The following is a 21,718-nucleotide window of genomic DNA, read 5'->3' on the forward strand; positions in this document are numbered from 1 at the left end:
ACTAAAGGCCCTGTCCGCCTCCGCGGACCACCGCAACCGCACCGGGCCCCCCTTCATCAGTGAGGTAATGGGAGCCGCCACCTGCCCAAAGCCCCGGATAAACCTCCGGTAGTAATTGGCAAATCCCAAAAACCGCTGCACCTCCTTCACCGTGGTGGGAGTCGGCCAATTACGCACGGCTGAGATGCGGTCACATTCCATCACTACCCCTGATGAGGAAATGCGATACCCCAAGAAAGAGACGGCTGGTTTGGAAAACACACATTTCTCAGCCTTGACGTATAGGTCATGCTCCACCAGTCGCCCAAGCACTTTACGCACCAGAGACACATGCTCGGCGCGTGTAGCGGAGTAGACCAGAATGTCATCGATGTACACCACTACACCCTTACCGAGCAGGTCCCGGAGAATCTCGTCCACAAAGGATTGGAAGACTGCGGGAGCATTCTTTAACCCATACGGCATGACGAGGTACTCATAATGGCCAGATGTGGTACTAAATACAGTTTTCCACTCGTCCCCTCCTCGGATACGCACCAGATTATATGCACTCCTGAGATCCAATTTCGTGAAGAAGCGCGCCCCGTGAAATGACTCCATCGCTGAGGCGTTGAGAGGTAGTGGGTAACTGAAACCCACTGTGATGGCATTTAGACCTCTATAGTCAATGCACGGGCGCAGACCTCCCTCCTTCTTCTTCACAAAAAAGAAGCTCGAGGAGACGGGTGAGTTAGATGGCCGAATGTATCCCTGCCTCAAAGACTCAGTGACGTATGTTTCCATAGCCGCTGTTTCCTCCTGAGACGGGATAAACGTGACTACGAGGAAGTGCAGCGCCCACCTGGAGGTTTATCGCACAGTCTCCTCGTCGATGAGGTGGTAATTGGGTCGCCTTCGTTTTACTGAAGGCGATAGCCAAATCGGCATACTCTGAGGGAATGTGCACGGTGGAGGCTTGGTCTGGACTCTCCACCGTAGTCGCACCGATGGAAACTCCTATGCACCTGCCCGAGCACTCATTTGACCACCCCTTAAGAGCCCTCTGTCCCCACGAAATCTTAGGGTTGTGAGTGGCTAGCCAGGGAATCCCTAGAACCACTGGAAACGCTGGGGAATCAATGAGGAAAAGACTAATCCGCTCCTCATGACCCCCCCGCTTTACCATGACCAGTGGCACAGTGACCTCCCTGACCAGCCCTGACCCTAGTGGTCGACTGTCTAGGGCGTGCACGGGGAAGGGTTGGTCCAACTGGACCAGGGGAACCCCTAACTTAGCCGCGACCCCACGGTCCATAAAACTCCCCGCCACGCCTGAATCGACTAGCGCCTTAAACCGGGAGTGAGGGGAGAAACAAGGAAAAGACACTGACACATACATGTGACGGACAGGGGGCTCTGGGTGAGGCTGGTGCTGACTCACCTGAGGTGTCAAAGGAGCGCTCTGCCTGCCTTCTGGACTCCCAGGTGAGTCTCTCCAGCACCGGTCCACAGTGTGCCCTCTGCGACCACATGAGGTGCAGGAGCGAACTCCCCCTCCGGTCTTCCTGGCTGCTGCCCCCCCTATCTCCATAGGGTGGGAGCAGGAGAGCTGGAGGCTGGAATGAGCAGGGCCCGGGTCGGACGTCCGCGGGCGGCCAGCAGATTGTCCAGTCGGATGGACAGATCCACCAGTTGGTCCAGTGTGTTGGTCGTGTCCCGACAGGCTAATTCCCGGCGGACGTCCTCCCTCAAACTACAACGGTAGTGATCTATAAGGGCCCTCTCATTCCACCCTGCTCCCGCGGCCAGGGTCCGGAACTCGAGAGCAAAATCCTGCGCGCTCCTCGTCTCCTGCCTCAGGTGAAACAGCCGCTCACCCGCCGCTCTCCCCTCGTAACATAGCTGGGAATGGGACAGACGGAACTCTTCTGTGGTAACAGACGGGCGATTTGTAATAAAATCGAATTCCCAGGAATGGGGTTCATATGAACCACAGAGACTGTGTGTGGGATAATAACATGGCCGTGTCCAACCCTGCTTGTTCCCTCGACTCCGCTACCAACCACCAATCTCCAACAGGGCCCTTAACCTGTATCACTAGACACCTCATAGTGAACTACAGGTAGGAATCAGCAATGAATCCCAATAATGAGACACCTCTGGGGAGGGGTGTCAGCAACATTTAAAATATAAATAAATATATATATTGTGTTTTATGACAAACCGTTTTTTAACAAATCCATCAAGACACCAACTTGGACTTTTTTTTATTTTACTAGGCAAGTCAGTTAAGAACAAATTCTTATTTTCAATGATGGCCTAGGAACAGTGGGTTAACTGCCTTGTTCAGGGGCAGAACGACAGATTTGTACCTTGTCAGCTCGGGGATTTGAACTTGCAACCTTTCGGTTACTAGTCCAATGCTCTAACCACTGCCGCCCCACTTTACCGTGAAATGCTTTTCTTACAAGCCCTTAACCAACAGTGCAGTTCAAGAAGAAGAAAACATATACCAAGTAGACTAAAATAAAAAGTAATAATAAAAAGTAACACAATGAGAATAACAATAACGAGGCTATATACAGGGGGCACAGGTACCGAGTCAGTGTGCAGGGGTACAGGCTAGTTGAGGTAATCTGTACATGAAGGTGGGGGTGTAGTGACTATGCATAGGTAACAAACAACCAGCGAGTAGCAGCAGTGCACAAAAGGGAGGGGGGTGGGGGGGGGGCTGGGGGGGTCAATGTAAATTGTCCGGTGGTGATTTTATGAATTGTTCAGCGGTCTTATGGCTTGGGGGTAGAAGCTGTTGAGGAGGCTTTTGGTCCTAGACTTCGCGCTCTGGGTACCGCTTGCCGTGCGGTAGCAGAGAAAACAGTCTATGACTTGGGTGACTGGAGTCTCTGACAATTTTGTGTGCTTTCCTCTGACACAGCCTATTATATAGGTCCTGGATGGCAGGAAGCTTGGCCACAGTGATGTACTGGGCCGTTCACACTACCCTCTGTAGCGCCTTACAGTCAGATGCCGAGCAGTTGCCATACCAGGCTGTGATGCAACCGGTCAGGATGCTCTCGATGGTGCAGCTGTATTACCTTTTGAGGATCTGGGGACCCATGCCAAATCTTTTCACTCTCCTGAGGGGGAAAAGGTTTTGTTGTGCCCTCTTCATGACTGTCTTGGTATATACCCACGTGGGTGATTAAAAGATGAACTGAGGTCCACACCCCAGTCCAGTTGATGGTGGTAATGCACCTTAAAGTTGGTTGCCAACCGCCATATAAAGTCCAAAGAAGAAAAATAATCCTGAAGGAAGGAGAAAACTCTAGAAATGAATTTGGTTTACCGTTTGGGGCGTAGTGACTGGTTACCTATTTTGATGTGATATGAAAGTACAGTGATTTATGTTTCTAGAAACGTATCGCAATTGAGAATGGATTCACATTTAGAAGGAATATTTGGCTATTTTGTCTGCCAGAGCCAGTCTACCTCTGAAAATAACATACAGTCCTTGTACCTTGAGGAGTAACGGGGGCAGCAATCAGCAGTAGAAACAATAACAAAGCGAACTCCCTGCCCGTTTCGGTAAAAAGCTGAGGGATGGGGCTGGAGAAATGCAACCATACATGATATCAACATTATAGTTTCAACCATGTTTTGAGGATATACAGTGTTTATATTTACTGACAAACATTGGAGTAAAAAAAAGCTTATATTTTGGGTTCTGATGGGGTACGACAGTTGAACTAAGCTCATGAGGTATTTATAAGTGATTTCTTGAAGAAACAATGAGTACATATCATTAATGTATAAGTCCCAAAATGGATGTAACAACTACTGATTGCCCCTTTAAGATAACATCTTGGACCAAGCTAATAGGAGATATTGAGGACTACAGTATTTCAGGCATTGCCATTGGATGCATTTGATCAATTGTTAACGTTTTGTTGATGGTCCACTCTTGATGTTCTACACATTACAGTGTAGCTTCAGCCATTCCTACAGAACAACATTAAAGTGTAGAACCCCTTTACTGCATATTGGTTCAACGACTGCAGAGATGGTACTTACTGGTGTTAAACAGATCTCCAACCTCCTCTTCTTCCTCCAATGTGACAGTAATCTCCCCCTCCCCCACTCCAAAAACGGCATCATCCTCCTTCTCTTCCTCCTCTTCTTTTACTGTAACATCCTCCTCCTCTTTCACTCTGAACGCGTCTTCCTCTTCTTTCATTGTAACGTCTTTCTCTTCTTCTTTCACGGTAACAGCCTCACACTTGACTTGTTTTTGTATTGTAACATCCTTCTCTTCCTCTTTCACAAGAGCTTCTTCCTCCGTCCAGCAGACCTCCTCTTCTTTAGCAGGAGGAGAGTAGCTTAGTGAGCTACTCTTAATGGGCTCCCTGCCTGTGCCATTAAACCCCTACAACTCATCCAGAACGCCGCAGCCCGTCTGGTGTTCAACCTTCCCAAGTTCTCTCACGTCACCCCGCTCCTCCGCTCTCTCCACTGGCTTCCAGTTGAAGCTCGCATCCACTACAAGACCATGGTGCTTGCCTACGGAGCCGTGAGGGGAACGGCACCTCCGTACCTTCAGGCTCTGATCAGTCCCTACACCCAAACGAGGGCACTGCGCTCATCCACCTCTGGCCTGCTGGCCCCCCTACCTCTGAGGAAGCACAGTTCCTGCTCAGCCCAGTCAAAACTGTTCACTGCTCTGGCACCCCTATGGTGGAACAAGCTCCCTCACGACGCCAGGACAGCGGAGTCAATCACCACCTTCCGGAGACACCTGAAACCCCACCTCTTTAAGGAAATCCCACCTCCTGTATCAGTGGTTTTGACCAGATAGACACCTGCAGACACACAGTATAGTGCCTCCCATGTACTCTCCTAAGATTGGACTTTTCTATACCATGTATCACGTAACTGTGTACAAAACTGCCAAGAGGTAGAAAACTCTGCCAGTGGTATGCAATGCATTCGTTAAGTATTCAGACCCCTTCACTTTTTCCACATTTAGTTACGTTACAGCCTTATTCTAAAATTTAATATTTTTTCCCCTCATCAATCTACACACAATACCCCATAATGACATTACAATACCAATTTGTAAGTCGCTCTGGATAAGAGCGTCTGCTAAATGACGTAAATGTAAAATGTAAAAATAATGACATCACAATACCCCATAATGACAAAACAAAATCATTTAAAAAAAACATTTTTACAGATGTATTTACTTAAGTATTCAGACCCTTTGTTCGAAATTGAGCTCAGATGCATCCTGATTCCATTGATCGCCCTTGAGATGTTTCTACAACTTGATTGGAGTCTACTTGTGGTAAATTCAATTTATTAGACATGATTTGGAAAGGCACACACCTGTCTATATAAGGTCAGACAGTTTACAGTGCATGTCAGATCAAAAACCAAGCCATGAGGACAAAGGAATTGTCCATAGAGCTCTGAGACAGGATTGTGTCAAGGCACAGATCTGGGGAAGGGTACCAAAAAATGTCTTCGGCATTGAAGGACCCCAAGAACACAGTGGCCTCCATCATTCTTAAATGGCAGAAGTTTGGAACCACCAAGACTCTTCCTAGAGCTGGATGCCCAGCCAAACTGAGAAATCGGGGGAGAAGGGCCTTGGTCAGGGAGGTGAACAAGAACCCGATGTTCACTCTGACAGAGCTCCAGAGTTCCTCTGTGGAGATGGGAGAACCTTCCAGAAGGACAACCATCTCTGCAGCACTCCACCAATCAGGCCTTAATGTAGCAATGATTAAGTTGTCCAAATTTATTTCAATGGACAATTCAGTAAACTGTTCTGTGAAAGGTGTCGGCTAGAGATGACATGCAGGAGCTTGCAGAGATTTGTAGTCTTGCATGTCGTCTACTTTGATGCTAATTAGCATTTTCAAATCCGAGAGTAAAGAGAGACAAATATATTGATACAAGTATTTGTATTTATTATGGATCCCCATTAGTTCCTGCCAAGGCAACAGCTACTCTTCCTGGGGTTATGGATCTCCATTAGTTCCTGTCAAGGCAGCAGCTACTCTTCCTGGGGTTTATTATGGATCCCCATTAGATCCTGCCAAAGCAGCAGCTACTCTTCCTGGGGTTTATTATGGATCCCCATTAGTTCCTGCCAAGGCAGCAGCTACTCTTCCTGGGGTTTACTATGGATCCCCTTTAGTTCCTGCCAAGGCAGCAGCTACTCTTCCTGGGGTTTATTATGGATCCCCATTTGTTCCTGCCAAGGCAGCAGCTACTCTTCCTGGGGTTTATTATGGATCCCCATTAGTTCCTGTCAAAGCAGCAGCTACTCTTCCTGGGGTTTATTATGGATCCCCATTTGTTCCTGTCGAGGCAGCAGCTACTCTTCCTGGGGTTTATTATGGATCCCCATGAGTTCCTTCCCTATGCAGCAGCTACTCTTCCTGGGTTTATTATATCCCTATGAGTTCCTTCCCTATGCAGCAGCTACTCTTCCTGGGTTTATTATGGATCCCCATTAGTTACTGTTAAGGCAGCAGCTACTCTTCCTGGGGTTTATTATGGATCCCCATTAGTTCCTGCCAAGGCAGCAGCTACTCTTCCTGGGGTTTACTATGGATCCCCTTTAGTTCCTGCCGACTAAGGTTAGGGAGCATGCCAGCCTGCCTGAACCGCCTCTTTCAAGCAAAATGCATAAATGATGGGTTATGAATTAACAGGTATAAATGATGGGTTATGAATTAACAGGTATAAATGATGGGTTATGAATTAACAGGTATAAATGATGGGTTATAAATTAACAGGTATAAATGATGGGTTATGAACTAACAGGTATAAATGATGGATTATGAATTAACACATCCCCTGCGAGCCCAGGCATTTCAATACATTCAGGATTTCTTACGGTCCATGTGCAATGTATATGGTTATCTCTCTCTCTCCCTCTCCATCTCTTCTTTAACAAGGAGCTATGTTGTTGTCATTCCTCTAGGGACCTGTTTTCAGCATATGGTTATCTCTCTCTCTCCCTCCATCTCTTCTTTAACCAGCAGCCATGTTGTTGTCATTTCACCAGGGACCTGTTTTCAGCATTTTAAGTCTCCAGTCAATAACCGGTGCACTGGAATTATCCCTCAACACCCTTTACACATGTACTGTACTGGAATTATCCCTCTACAGATGTACTGTACTGGAATTATCCCTCTACACCATTTACACATGTACTGCACTGGAATTATCCCTCTACTCCATTTACACATGTACTGCACTGGAATTATCCCTCTACACATGTACTGTACTGGAATTATCCCTCTACACATGTACTGTACTGGAATTACCCCTCTACACAAGTACTGCACTGGAATTATCCCTCTACACCATTTACACATGTACTGCACTGGAATTATCCCTCTACACATGTACTGTACTGGAACGATCCCTCTACACATGTACTGTACTGGAATTATCCCTCTACACCCTTTACACATGTACTGCACTGGAATTATCTCTCTACACCATTTACACATGTACTGCACTGGAATTATCCCTCTACACATGCACTGCACTGGGATTATCACATTGGCTGGCAGAAACGTACTGTTTTTTTATTTATTATTGGGCCATCAAAGCTGTCTCAGTGAGAGACTAGTTGATTATGGACTAACAGTCTAACAGTTTGAAGGACACAACTCCTGTTATTCTGGTTAAACAGTGAGAGACTAGTTGATTAAGGACTAACAGTGTAACAGTTTGAAGGACACAACTCATGTTATTCTGGTTAAACAGTGGGAGACTAGTTGATGAAGGAGTGGGGATTTTTTTTACAATTAGGAAATAATATGTCATGTTTTACTTGTACCTCAGCCAGCATTGTGAATGGTTAGGAAATAATATGTCATGTTTTACTGGTACCTCAGCCAGCATTGTGAATGGTTAGGAAATAATGTGTCATGTTTTACTCGTACCTCAGCCAGCATTGTGAATGGTTAGGAAATAATATGTCGTTTTACTCGTACCTCAGCCAGCATTGTGAATGGTTAGGAAATAATATGTCATGTTTTACTCATACCTCAGCCAGCATTGTGAATGGTTAGGAAATAATATGTCATGTTTTACTCGTACCTCAGCCAGCATTGTGAATGGTGTCTGAGGCGGTGACATACTAGACCATGGCAGTAAATCTAATACTTCTGTGTTTTTAGTCAAGCATGAAAGGTCTGTGTTGGTTCTGTGGTTATAAGTTACATCTCTGGCCACGCTGGAAGGGTCTGAATCAAACCCAATGTCCAGTGGGATTGATCTGTTTGATCCAATTGTTTGTTTCAGTTTTCAGTTGTTGAATCCTTTGACGTATAGTTGATTTCAACATTTTTCATCTTCAACAAATGCACTGGGTTGGTTGAAAAGTGATACTAAACTTACATACCACAGTGGAAGATATTTAGAATTTATACTGTTTTTCATACTAAGATGGACAAAGATATGAGTTGCTTTTGCACATATTGTTCAATGGTTTGACAAGAGTCTTGATTGGTCAGTCATTGGGTTCATTTGTTTCACAATATGTTCAAATCAAATCAAGCTTTATTTATACAGCACATTTCAGACATGGATGCAACACAATGGCTTCACAGGAAGAAAAAAAGGTTAAAAAAACAGAAGATTAACAACTGAAAGACTAATGAACATTCTAAGGAAAATCCATTGATTAAAATATTAACAATTGGATGCAACATCCAACCCAAAATATAAGCTTGTTTTACTACACTGTTTGTTGTTACGTTCCCCAGCAAGAAAACATAAATGGAAAAACCAAAGCCTGTAACACCTTCCCCCTTAATAAGGCCTAACCAACAACATCCGGTGAAATTGGAGGGCGCGCAATTCAAATTAATAATCATAATAATAAACATGTATGAACATACAAGTATCTTATATCGTTTAAAAGCTTAAATTATTGTTTATCTAGGAAGTAAGGAAGTATGTTCAATAGAAAAGTCAAATTAGCAAGCGCGTGTCCTCTTCATCGCGCACCAACAGACTGATATTGTACCGGGACTCTTTGTACCAAAACTTCAAATTCTTGCTAGCTTTTGAAGAAACAAGCCTGAAACAATAAACAAAAACTGTTGACATCTAGTGGAAGCCATAGGAATTGCAATCTGGGAGCTGGAATTACATAGATACATAGAACCCATTATAAGAACCTAGGAGCTCCAAAAGAATTCTGGTTGGTTTTTCTTTGGATTTTCTCCCGCCATATCAATTGTGTTATAGTCTCATACATTATTTTAACATTTCTACAAACTTCAAAGTGTTACCTATCCAATACTACCAATTATATGTATATCCTGGCTGGGCCTGAGTAGCAGGCAGTTTACTTTGGGCACGTCAGTCAGGCGGAGAAAAATAGAGAAAAATAGACCCTATCCCTAACTTAAGACAACAAATATATCCTATATTTTTTCCCTCACTAGCTTCTAGAACTCTCGTCCCATTGGAACGAGCCCCAAAAAAACAAAACTAATCTCCAAAACAGAAAAACGTTAGGCCAAAATAAATTGTGATACTGTTAAAACCAACAGCTCAAAAACCACATGGAATCTGGGAATAATGTGTACATCACTGGTTAGAGGACCATTTGTAGAAAACAGCTAGCTACATTTTGATTCCAGTGGGTCACCAATGCTGTAAGTGTAACACAGCTCTTTTTTTGTTAGTCACATTTTGTTAAATCACATAAATAGTACTCTTTCAATTCAGAGCCTGGATTTTCCCCCTGAGGCTAATATACATATCATGTTGAAATCAATAGAACAGGGGGCAAACGTTTAGGGTTCTACAATGTGACATCGTTAAAATACTCCTACTACAATGTTTAAACATTCTACATTGTGAGATTTTATTTCATTGATGTCATGAAACAACTCCTTCATGTATGTTTTTTCTGATGTTTGATGAGAGATCTTTTACTAGAGTATCTCTTGTCACATTGATTACAGCTATAAGGTTTCTCTCCTGTGTGTGTTCTCTGTTGTATAGTCAGACTGCTAGAAGTAACAAAACTCTTCCCACATTGATCACAGCTATAAGGATTCTCTCCTGTGTGTGTTCTCTGGTGTGATATCAGGCTGAATGACTGACTAAAAGTCTTCCCACATTGTTTACAGTTATATGGTTTCTCTCCTGTGTGTGTTCTCTGGTGTGATTCTAAACATCCTGAAGAAACAAAACTCTTTCCACAGTCAAAGCAGCTTAAAAATTTCTCTCCTGTGTGTGTTTTCTGGTGTTTAGTCAGACTGCTACATGTAAGATACCTCTTCCCACATTGATCACAGCTATAAGGTTTCTCTCCTGTGTGGATTCTCTGATGAATTGTAATGCCTGCTGAGGAGGGGAATCTCTTCCCACAGTCAGAGCAGCAGTGAGATTTTTTCCCTGTGGGTCTCTGCTGGTGTTTCTTGAGGTGTTCTGATCTGGAGAGACTCTTCTCTGCCTCGTCAGCATCATGATGTTGTTGTGGCTCCCCAGAGGATCCAAGATAGTCACGTCTCTTTCCTGTGTGAACAGAGTCAGACAGATGGTTAAAGGCCCACAACAGCGGAAATCCACTGTAAAAGGTGATGCCAACAGCGTAGCCATGTTGTACAACAATTGACGTCTGTAATGAATGTTAAAATTATTTGACAATTGTCTTAAGACAGTCAAGTGAGAAAGTTCTATTTTGTCTTGTTTTCACATTAGTAGTAACATCGATCGATGATTGTAGGCTAGAAATAAGTTAATAAAGTTGTTGAAATCCTAAGCATTGTGCCAGACGACTTTTGGTCTCCAATATAGGCCACTTTCTGTGTTTGGACTATAAGGGCGATACGCACACAATTTGGTTGCAGTAACTTCTCCCTGCTCATGAGGAAACCACTAGTTATGGATGTAGTATATCTGGTAATGAGGAAACCACTAGTTATGGATGTAGTATATCTGGTAATGAGGAAACCACTAGTTATGGATGTAGTATATCTGGTAATGAGCAAACCACTAGTTATGGATGTAGTATATTTGGTAATGAGGAAACCACTAGTTATGGATGTAGTATATCTGGTAATGAGGAAACCACTAGTTATGGATGTAGTATATCTGGTAATGAGGAAACCACTAGTTATGGATGTAGTATATTTGGTAATGAGGAAACCACTAGTTATGGATGTAGTATATCTGGTAATGAGCAAACCACTAGTTATGGATGTAGTATATCTGGTAATGAGGAAACCACTAGTTATGGATGTAGTATATTTGGTAATGAGGAAACCACTAGTTATGGATGTAGTATATCTGGTAATGAGGAAACCACTAGTTATGGATTTAGTATATCTGGTAATGAGGAAACCACTAGTTATGGATGTAGTATATTTGGTAATGAGGAAACCACTAGTTATGGATGTAGTATATCTGGTAATGAGGAAACCACTAGTTATGGATGTAGTATATCTGCATGGAGCAAAAATGGTGTCCCTTTAAACAAGAGTGAAAGAGGAGGAGGATGTTACTGTGAAAGAGGAGGAGGGGGAGATGACTGTCACATTGGAAGAAGACAAGGATGAAACTGGATATCTGGGCTCGGTTTCCCAAAGGCATGCTAAGGCATCCAATGGTTCTAACGATGAACGGGCCCTGATTAACACTAGTAAGTGCTGTCTTAAAAACAGAGGCACAAACTCTGCAGTTGTTGAACTGATGTGTGGTGTTAAAGGGTAAATATGCAATAGCTACATCCATATTTAGACAGTTAAATTATTTATAGCCATTAATTCTTGAAGAACATAACACATGCCTCATGAGCTTAGTTCAACTGGTGTACCCCATCAGAACCCCAAAATAAGCTTTTTTTACTGCAATGTTTAGAAACAATTTAAATGATAAACAAACACTGTAAACACTCAACATTGTTAAAACTTGCATCCGTAGGTCCGTCTATGAATTTGAGAGTAGTTACATTTCTCCAGCCCCATCATCATCTTATAACCAAACTAGTGGTGGAATGACAGCTTTGTTATTGAATGAACTGCAGATTGGTTGATAAATGTGCGGCTATTTTATAGGGCTAACCTAGGATTTAAATAGCTAAATATTGTCAGCCCTGAGACTTGTTTTGGTGAACAGCTGAGGGATGGGGGAAGGAGAAATGTAACCACTCTCACATTCATAGAGAACTATTGTAGCAACCGTAACCCAAAACCTAGCAAACTCGTCAAGAAGTTCAGACATCTTGGCGTAACAGTCGTAAGGTGTTGGCCTGACAGTTGCTGGACCCATGTTTGAGTTCAGCTCAGGGCTACCCCCTGAATTCACCACACTATGAATACAAGGACCATCATAGTTTTAACCAGGTTTTGAGGCTATACAGTGGAGTTATGCAATGTTTTGGTTATGCTTTGGTTTCTGATGGGGTAATACAGTTGAAATATTTGAGGCATTTATAAGTTACACTACCGTTCAAAAGTTTGGAGTCACTTAGAAATGTCCTTGTTTTTGAAAGAAAAGAGGCGACTCCGAGATGCTGCAAAGGGAAAGCCGCATCTCAGACTGGCCAATAACATAAAAGATTAAGATGGGCAAAATAACACAGACACTGGACAGAGATATGTATTTTTCTTTGCAACTCAGCCTAGAAGGCCAGCATCTCGGAGTCGCGTCTTCACTGTTGACGTTGAGACTGGTGTTTTGCGGGTACTATTTAATGAAGCAGTTGAGGACTTGTGAGGCGTCTGTTTCTCAAACTAGACACTGTAATGTACTAACCCTAATGTACTAACCCTAACCCTAATGTACTAACCCTAACCCTAATGTACTAACACTAACCCTAATGTACTAACCCTAATGTACTAAACCTAACCCTAATGTACTAAACCTAACCCTAATGTACTCACCCTAATGTACTAACCCTAACCCTAATGTACTAACACGAATGTACTAACCCTAACTCTAATGTACTAACCCTAACCCTAATGTACTAACCCTAACCCACTAACCCTAATATACTAACACTAACCCTGATGTACTAACCCTAATGTACTAACCCTAACCCTTATCGACTAACCCTCATGTACTAACCCTAACCCTAATGTACTAACCCTAACCCTAATGTACTAACCCTAACCCTAATGTACTAACTCTAATGTACTAATCCTAACCCTAATGTACTAACCCTAATGTACTAACCCTAACCCTAATGTACTAACCGTAACCCTAATGTACTAACCCTAATGTACTAACCCTAACCCTAATGTACTAACCCTAATGTACTAACCCTAACCCTAATGTACTAAACCTAACCCTAATGTACTAACCCAAACCCTAATGTACTAACTCTAATGTACTAACCCTAACCCTAATGTACTAACCCTAACCCTAATGTCCTAACCCTAATGTACTAACCCTAACCCACTAACCCTAATGTCCTAACCCTAATGTACTAACCCTAACCCTAATGTTCTAACACTAACCCTAATGTACTAACCCTAATGTACTAACCCTAACCCTAATGTACTAACTCTAATGTACTAACCCTAACCCTAATGTACTAACCCTAGCCCTGATGTACTAACCCTAATGTACTAACCCTAACCCTAATGTACTAACCCTAATGTACTAACCCTAATGTACTAACCTAACCCTAATGTACTAACCCTAATGTACTAACCCTAACCCTAATGTACTAACCCTAATGTACTAACCCTAACCCTAATGTCCTAACCCTAATGTACTAACCCTAACCCACTAACCCTAATGTCCTAACCCTAATGTACTAACCCTAACCCTAATGTTCTAACCCTAATCCTAATGTACTAACCCTAACCCTAATGTACTAACTCTAATGTACTAACCCTAAGCCTAATGTACTAACCCTAATGTACTAACCCTAGCCCTAATGTACTAACCCTAATGTACTAACCCTAACCCTAATGTACTAACCCTAACCTTAATGTACTAACCCTAACCCTAATGTACTAACACTAACCCTAATGTACTAACCCTAATGTACTAACCTAACCCTAATGTACTAACCCTAACCCTAATGTTCTAACCCTAATGTACTAACCCTAACCCTAATGTACTAATCCTAATGTACTAACCCTAACCCTAATGTACTAACCCTAACGTACTAACCCTAACCCTAATGTACTAACCCTAACCCTAATGTACTAACCTAATGTACTAACCCTAACCCTAATGTACTAACCCTAACCCTAATGTACTAACCCTAATGTACTAACCCTAATGTACTAACCCTAACCCTAATGTACTAACCCTAACCCTAATGTACTAACCCTAATGTACTAATCCTAATGTACTAACCTTAATGTACTAACCCTAATGTACTAACTCTAATGTACTGGTCCTCCCACTCCTCTTTCTATTCTGGTGTTCGGTTCTAATGTTTCAGAGTAAATAACTCAGACACTAGAGAAGCTTAACCAAGTTTAATTATTTCCAAAGGGTCGTTACAGCTGTAATTCAGACACTAGAGAAGCTTTCAACATGTCAGCTTATGAGAGCTTCTTTAATTCTTTCCAAGGGTCATTCAGCTGTAATTCAGACACTAGCTTTTTATTCTAAGTCATTTAGCTCACTAGAGAAGCTTAACCGTTTAATTCTTTCCAAAGGGTCATTACAGCTGTAATTCAGACAAAAACATGTTATCACCATCACAAGTATATATACCCCACTTTGGACACTCCTTCTATCCAATCCTTACATCTTCTGGTTCGACAGGAAGACCTGACCTCAACCCCTCCTTCGCCTAATCCACAGACCTCCATCCGCTTCCCCTAAAGCAATCCTGTGATCTCCTCCCGTCCACCCAGCACATTCCACAGCCACTCTCTTTCTACAGATCTCACTCCTTTATATACTCTGCGTCTGATCTATCATGTCTTTAATATCTCAATGTTCAAAGTTTACCCCGAATCCAATACTGGTTACAGCCAGTTTGTGCTGTTCTGTGAAGGGAGTAATACAAAGCGTTATACGAGATCTTCATTTTTTTGTTAATTTCCTCCATGGAACAGCCTTAATTTCTCAGGACAAGAATAGACTGACGAGTTTCAGAAGAAAATTCTTTGTTTCTGGCCATTTTGAGCCTGTAATCGAACTCACAAATGCTGATGTTTCAGATACTCAACTAGTCTAAAGAAGGCCAGTTTTATTGCTTCTTTAACCAGAACAACAGTTTTCAGCTGTGCTAACATAATTGCAAAAGGATTTTCTAATGATCAATTAACCTTTCAAAATGATAAACTTGGATTAGCTAACACAACGTGCCATTGGAACACAGGAGTGATGGTTGCTGATAATGGGCCTCTGTATGTCTATGTAGATATTGCAGCTACAATAGTCATTTACAACATTAACAGTGTCTACACTGTATTGCTGATCAATTTGATGTTATTTTAATGGACCAAAAATTTGCTTTTCTTTCAAAAACAAGGACATTTCTAAGTGAGCCCAACCTGTTGAACGGTAGTGTACATTCTTCAAGGATCAATGGTTATATAGTAAATGGGTCTTTCAAGAACTGCCAGTGTAGATTTCCTGTGGGGGTCAAATTGTTACAGCTGTTGATAAGCTGTTGATAAGTCGTTGTATTCAAAGACCTCAATGTCTTGCCAGGAGGGTGTAAGGTGCTGTGTTGTTGTTGTCTGCTGCCAGGAGGGTGCAAGGTGCTGTGTTGTTGTTGTCTGCTGCCAGGAGGGTGCAAGGTGCTGTGTTGTTGTTGGGGCAGGTCCACCTTGTCAGGGATTCTGTGATGAGCTTGTTGAGGGGCAGGTCCACCTTGTCAGGGATTCTGTGATGAGCTTGTTGAGGGGCAGGTCCACCTTGTCAGGGATTCTGTGATGAGCTTGTTGAGGGGCAGGTCCACCTTGTCAGGGATTCTGTGATGAGCTTGTTGAGGGGCAGGTCCACCTTGTCAGGGATTCTGTGATGAGCTTGTTGAGGGGCAGTTCCACCTTGTCAAGTATTCTGTGATGACCTTGTTGGCTCAGTTTATCCTGTGCACTTGTCAGGGCCTTCTGCTTCTTCCAACTATAGGAAAATGTGCTGACCACTTCCTTGCATTTAATTAATCTGTAGATTTACATACTACTGCTGTGATTAAGAGAGCTATATTGCTTTAGAAAACAGGATCATTTGTATAGTAGGATATTTATTATTGAAAGAGAGAGGATATATTGAAACCAGAGGCTAATGTATAAATTATAAATAAAAACAATGTAATCCACTTCAGGCATCACCTTTAACCTTAAATAAACAGTGGATTTCTGCTGAGCCTTTAACCATCTGTCTGACTTTGTCTTTCACACAGGAGAGAGACGGGACTATCATGGATCCTCTGGAGAGCCTCAACAACATCATGACGCTGATGAGGCAGAGAAGAGTCTCTCCAGATCAGAACACCTCAAGAAACACCAGCAGAGATCCACAGGGAAGAAATCTCACTGCTGCTCTGACTGTGGGAAACATTTCAAATTTTCATCAGAACTTAAAATACACCAGAGAACACACACAGGAGAGAAACCATGTAGCTGTGCTCAATGTGGGACGAGTTTTACTCAGTCAGGCAACCTGAAATCACACCAGAGAATACACACTGGAGAGAAATCTTATAGCTGTGATCAATGTGGGAAGAGTTTTATCATATCTGGCGATCTGAAGATACACCAGAGAACACACACACAGGAGAGAAATCATATCTCTGTACTCAATGTGGGAAGGGTTTTACTCAAACAGCCTGATAGCGCACCAGAGAAGACACACAGGAGAGAAATCTCATAGCTGTACTCAATGTGGGAAGAGTTTTTTGTTTAAGCAATTTAAAAGCACACCAGAAATTGCACACAGGAGAGAAACCATATCGCTGTACTCAATGTGGGAAAAGTTTCTCAGTCAAGCAGCCTGAAAGTACACCAGTGAACACACATGGGAGAGAAATAACCTTCTAGTTGTGATCAATGTGAAGAGATACTCTGATTAATGATCTCTGATCAAACATCAGAAAATACATGGAGTTGTTTCATGATATCAATGAAATAATGTCACAATGTAGAATGTTTTAACATTGTAGTAGGAATATTTTAATGATGTCACAATGTAGAATCCTAAACCTTTGTCCCCTGTTCTATTGATTTCAGCATGATTTGGATATTATCCTCAGGGGAAAATCCAGGCTCTGAAATGGAAGAGTACTATTTATGTGATTTATGTGATATATTTGTTGTCTTAAGGGGGTAGGTGTTACAGGCTTTAGTTTTTCCATTTATGTTTTGACTTTAGCACGTATAGCTCGTTAGCACGTATAGCTCGTTAGCACGTATAGCTCGTTAGCACGTATAGCTCGTTAGCACGTATAGCTCGTTAGGACTGATTGGTGTCACCTTGTTAGTCAGTATGTGTTACACCTGTGCTGGCTTGTCCATCTCGTTAGTGGGAAGGTGTTTCACCTGAGCTGGTCCAGGTTCTATTTAACAGTGTCTGGCCCAGTGCTCCTGTTGTCTTGATAGATGTGGAGAGTCAACACCTTTAGTTGCTCCACCTTTTTGGTTTGCTTCCCGTCTTTCAGTTTGGTGTGGGATTTCTTTTCTTTGCCTCTTCTTGGGCAGATTTAGTGGGTCTCATGGTGGGTGTCTTTTAGGTCCCAGTTGTTGTTACTTGTCAACTTCCAGTGGATACCCCCATAGTGTCTTTCAGAACCCCTCCTAAAACCCCTACTGTTTAGTTTTAGTTGTTGTCAGTGACTCATTGTTAGTTCCCTCTTCAATTTAAGTGTCATATGGTTTTCTTGCTGGGGAACGTAACAACAAACAATGGAGTAACACAAGCTGATATTTTGGGTTGGATGTTGCATTCAATTGTTAATATTTTAATCAATGACATTTCCTTAGGATGCTCATTAGCCTTTCAGTTGTTAATCTTGTTTTTTTAATACTCTTATGTTTGTGTAGTAAATATTTCAGTTTCATTGTTTCATTGTTTTTTCCATTGTGTTGCATCCATGTCTGAAATGTGCTGTATAAATAAAGCTTGATTTGAACATGTTGCAAAACAAATGAACCCAATGATTGACCAATCAACAATATTAGTCCATCTTAGTATGAAAAACATATCTTCCGCTGTCAAAATAGTGCATGGTATGTAAGTTTAGTATCACTTTTCAACAATACATCAAAGGATTCAACTACTGAGAACTGAAACAAACAGATGGATCCAGCCTGCTGAAAGCGTGGGGAGTGGTAAACACCACCTCCGGCTCTAACAGGGGCTTGAGGTGGTCTCCCACAGATCTGCTTATGTCATGTTCTGTGGCCTTGCCATTCCATTTCTTGACTGCCCCTGCAGCACAGAAAGACATTTAGTCATATTATATAAAACACTCAAAGTAATGGATATGGAGCATCTATGGCCTCAGTTACACCTGGCACCTAAATGTAACTTCTGTCATCCGATCACTCCAAGCTGCATTAGGTTCAGATCTACCAAGATGGGCCTTTGACAGTCTGGATGCAGCCAGGCCACTGAATATAAATAAGCAACGTAAAGAGGTGGGGTGAATGAGTGGAGAAAAGTACATTTGACACAAATGACCTTCATAATAACAAAGAACAAATGTGTGTGCCTGAGGGGAAATTAACTTTCATACAGACAAAATGGGTGATAAATTACACCAATATCAGGGGACAATTTGCACTGCTGCTGAAAAACATCTCCACAGTCTGATGTTGCCACCACCATGCTTCACCGTAGGGATGGTACCAATTTTCCTCCAGACGTGACACATGACATTCAGGCCAAAGAATCTTGTTTCTCATGGTCTTGAGTCCTTTAGGTGCCTTTTGGCAAACTCCAAGCGGGCTGTCATGTGCCTTTTACTGAGGAGTGGCCTCCATCTGGCCTGATTGGTGGAGTGCTGCAGAGATGGCTGTCCTTCTGGAAGGTTCTCCCATCTCTACAGAGGAACTCTGGAGCTCTGTCAAAGTGACCATCGGGTACTTGGTCAGCTCCCTGACCAAGGCCCTTCTCCCCTGATTGCTCAGTTTGGCCGGGCAGCCAGCTCTAGGAAGTGTCTTGGTGGTTCCAAACTTCTTCCATTTAAGAATTATGGAGGCCACTGTATTCTTGTGCACCTTCAATGCTGCAGAAATGTTTTGGTACCCTTCCCCAGATCTGTACCTCGACACAATCCTGTCTCGGAGCTCTACAGACAATTCCTTTGACCTCAGGGATTGGTTTTTGCTCTGACATGCACTGTCAACTGTGTGACCCTATATAGACAGGTGTGTGCCTTTCCAAATTATGTCCAATCAATTGAATTTTCCACAGGTGGACTCCAATCAAGGTGTAGAAACATCTCAAGGATGATCAATTGAATCCGGATGCATCTGAGCTCAATTTAAAATGTCATAGTAAAGGGTCTGAATACTTAAATTAATAAATGTAAAAAAAGTAAAAAAAAAAAGGTTTTAGTTTGTCATTATGAGGTATTGTGATGCCATTATGGGGTATTGTGATGTCATTACAGGGTATTGTGATGTCATTATGGGGTATTGTGTGTAGATTGATGAGGGAAAAAATCTTCCATTTTAGAATAAGGCTGTAATGTAACAAAATGTGGAAAAGGTGAAGGGGTCTGAATACATTACGAATGCACTGGATACCGCAGGCAGAGTTGAATTAATACCTAATACCCTACACCCTATAGCTAATACTAATACCCTACACCCTATAGCTAATACTAATACCATACACCCTATAGCTAATACTAATACCCTATAGCTAATACTAATACCCTACACCCTATAGCTAATACTAATACCCTACACCCTATAGCTAATACTAATACTAATACCCTACACACTATAGCTAATACTAATACTCTACACCCTATAGCTAATACTAATACCCTACACCCTATAGCTAATACTAATACCCTACACCCTATAGCTAATACTAATACATAATACCCTACACCCTATAGCTAATAATAATACCCTACACCCTATAGCTAATACTAATACCCTACACCCTATAGCTAATACTAATACCCTACACCCTATAGCTAATACTAATACTAATATCCTAAACCCTAATACTAATACTAATACCCCACACCCTATAGCTAATACTTATACCTAATACCCTACACCCTATTGCTAATACTAATACCCTACACCCTAAAGCATCTAATGCACTGTATACCCCTGGTAGACTTTTCTACCGCTGGCAGAGTTTTCTACCAGAGTGTTCTACCGCTGGTAGAGTTTTCTACCGCTGGCAGAGTTTCCTACCGCTGGGAGAGTTTTCTATCGCTTGCAGAGTTTTCTACCGCTGGCAGAGTGTTGGCAGAATTTTCTACCGCAAGTTGATTGACAAAGTCATGAAAAATTGGAAGAATTTAATAAACCACATTTTGGCTATGATAAAAGATATGCCTCTGGTGTCAAAATAATGTCAAAAGTATGGTTCAATGCAATATGTAGTGGGTGTAAAGTTTGCTTCGTTTTTAATGAGTGAGAATTTAAAACAATCAACACATGCTTCTCTTTGAACGACTTAATATAATATTAAACTTTTATGAAATAAATGAAAAATAAACGTTTGGTTCATCAGCTGCGTTGCCCACTCCAGTCAGCAGATGGCGATGTGCGTCTTTTAGGTTCAGGCGATGCTGCCAGTGTGACGTATAATCTAGTGGACGGGACGCTCCTTCAACAACAACAGCTAGTCAGACACCTCGGTAGCTTTCTAGCAAACATAGCTACAACATTCACGCTCTTTACACTGTTTTGGTGTATATTAGTAGCTGTGTATTAAACACATTTCTGTTGTATGTACTTGTTGGCCCATTTAATTCTATATTTACGTTGTCTGTCAGCTAGCTGGTTTGCTAAGCTAGTCGCTAATGCTAACTAGCTAACATCTCCGACCATGAGTTCACTAAGCTACTCTCCTGCTAAAGAAGAGGAGCTCTGCTGGACGGAGAAAGAAGCTCTCGTAAAAGAGGAGGAGGAAGAGAAGGATGTTACAATACAAAAACAAGTAGAGGGTGAAGCTGTTACAGTGAAAGAAGAAGAGAAAGACGTTTCAGTGAAAGAAGAGGAAGACGTGTTTAGAGTGAAAGAGGAGGAGGATGTTACTGTAAAAGAAGAGGAGGAAGAGATAGAGGAGGATTCCGTTTTTGGAGTGAAAGAGGAGGGGGAGATTACTGTCACATTGGAGGAAGAAGAGGAGGTTGGAGATGTGTTTAACACCAGTAAGTACCGTCTCTGCATTCGTTGGAACCAATATGCAGTAAAGGGGTTCTACACTTTGTTATTCTGTAGGAATGGCTGAAGCTACACTGTACCGTGTAGAACATCAAGAGTGGACCATCAACAAAACGTTAACAATTGATCAAATGCATCCAATGACAATGCCTGAAATACTGTAGTCCTCAATATCTCCTATTAGATTAGCCCAATATGTAGTGTTAAAGAGGCAATCAGCAGTTGTTACATCCATTTTGGGACTTATATATTAATGATATGTACCCATTGTTTCTTGAAGAAATAATTTATAAATGCCTCATGAGCTTAGTTCAAATGTCGTACCCCATCAGAACCCAAAATATAAGCTTTTTTTACTCCAATGTTTGTCAGTAAATATAAACAAACACCGTATATCCTCAAAACATGGTTAAAACTATAAT

At 42.1% G+C, this 21,718-nt stretch overlaps 1 protein-coding gene across 1 annotated transcript in view; it reads left to right on the plus strand.

Annotated features, from left to right (window-relative positions):
- The first annotated feature begins 1,997 nt into the window (after window positions 1-1,997).
- Window positions 1,998-21,718, plus strand: part of LOC123728215 (gastrula zinc finger protein XlCGF17.1-like) — a 44,009-nt gene continuing 24,288 nt past the window's right edge. Inside the window, exons 1-2 of the mRNA XM_045699686.1 lie at window positions 1,998-2,101; window positions 21,168-21,283. Of these exons, the coding sequence (XP_045555642.1) occupies window positions 1,998-2,101; window positions 21,168-21,283 (220 nt within the window). The remainder of the gene's footprint in view (window positions 2,102-21,167; window positions 21,284-21,718) is intronic.

The sequence above is a fragment of the Salmo salar genome, chromosome ssa01, assembly GCF_905237065.1.
Source record: "Salmo salar chromosome ssa01, Ssal_v3.1, whole genome shotgun sequence".
NCBI classification, from domain to species: Eukaryota; Metazoa; Chordata; class Actinopteri; order Salmoniformes; family Salmonidae; genus Salmo; species Salmo salar.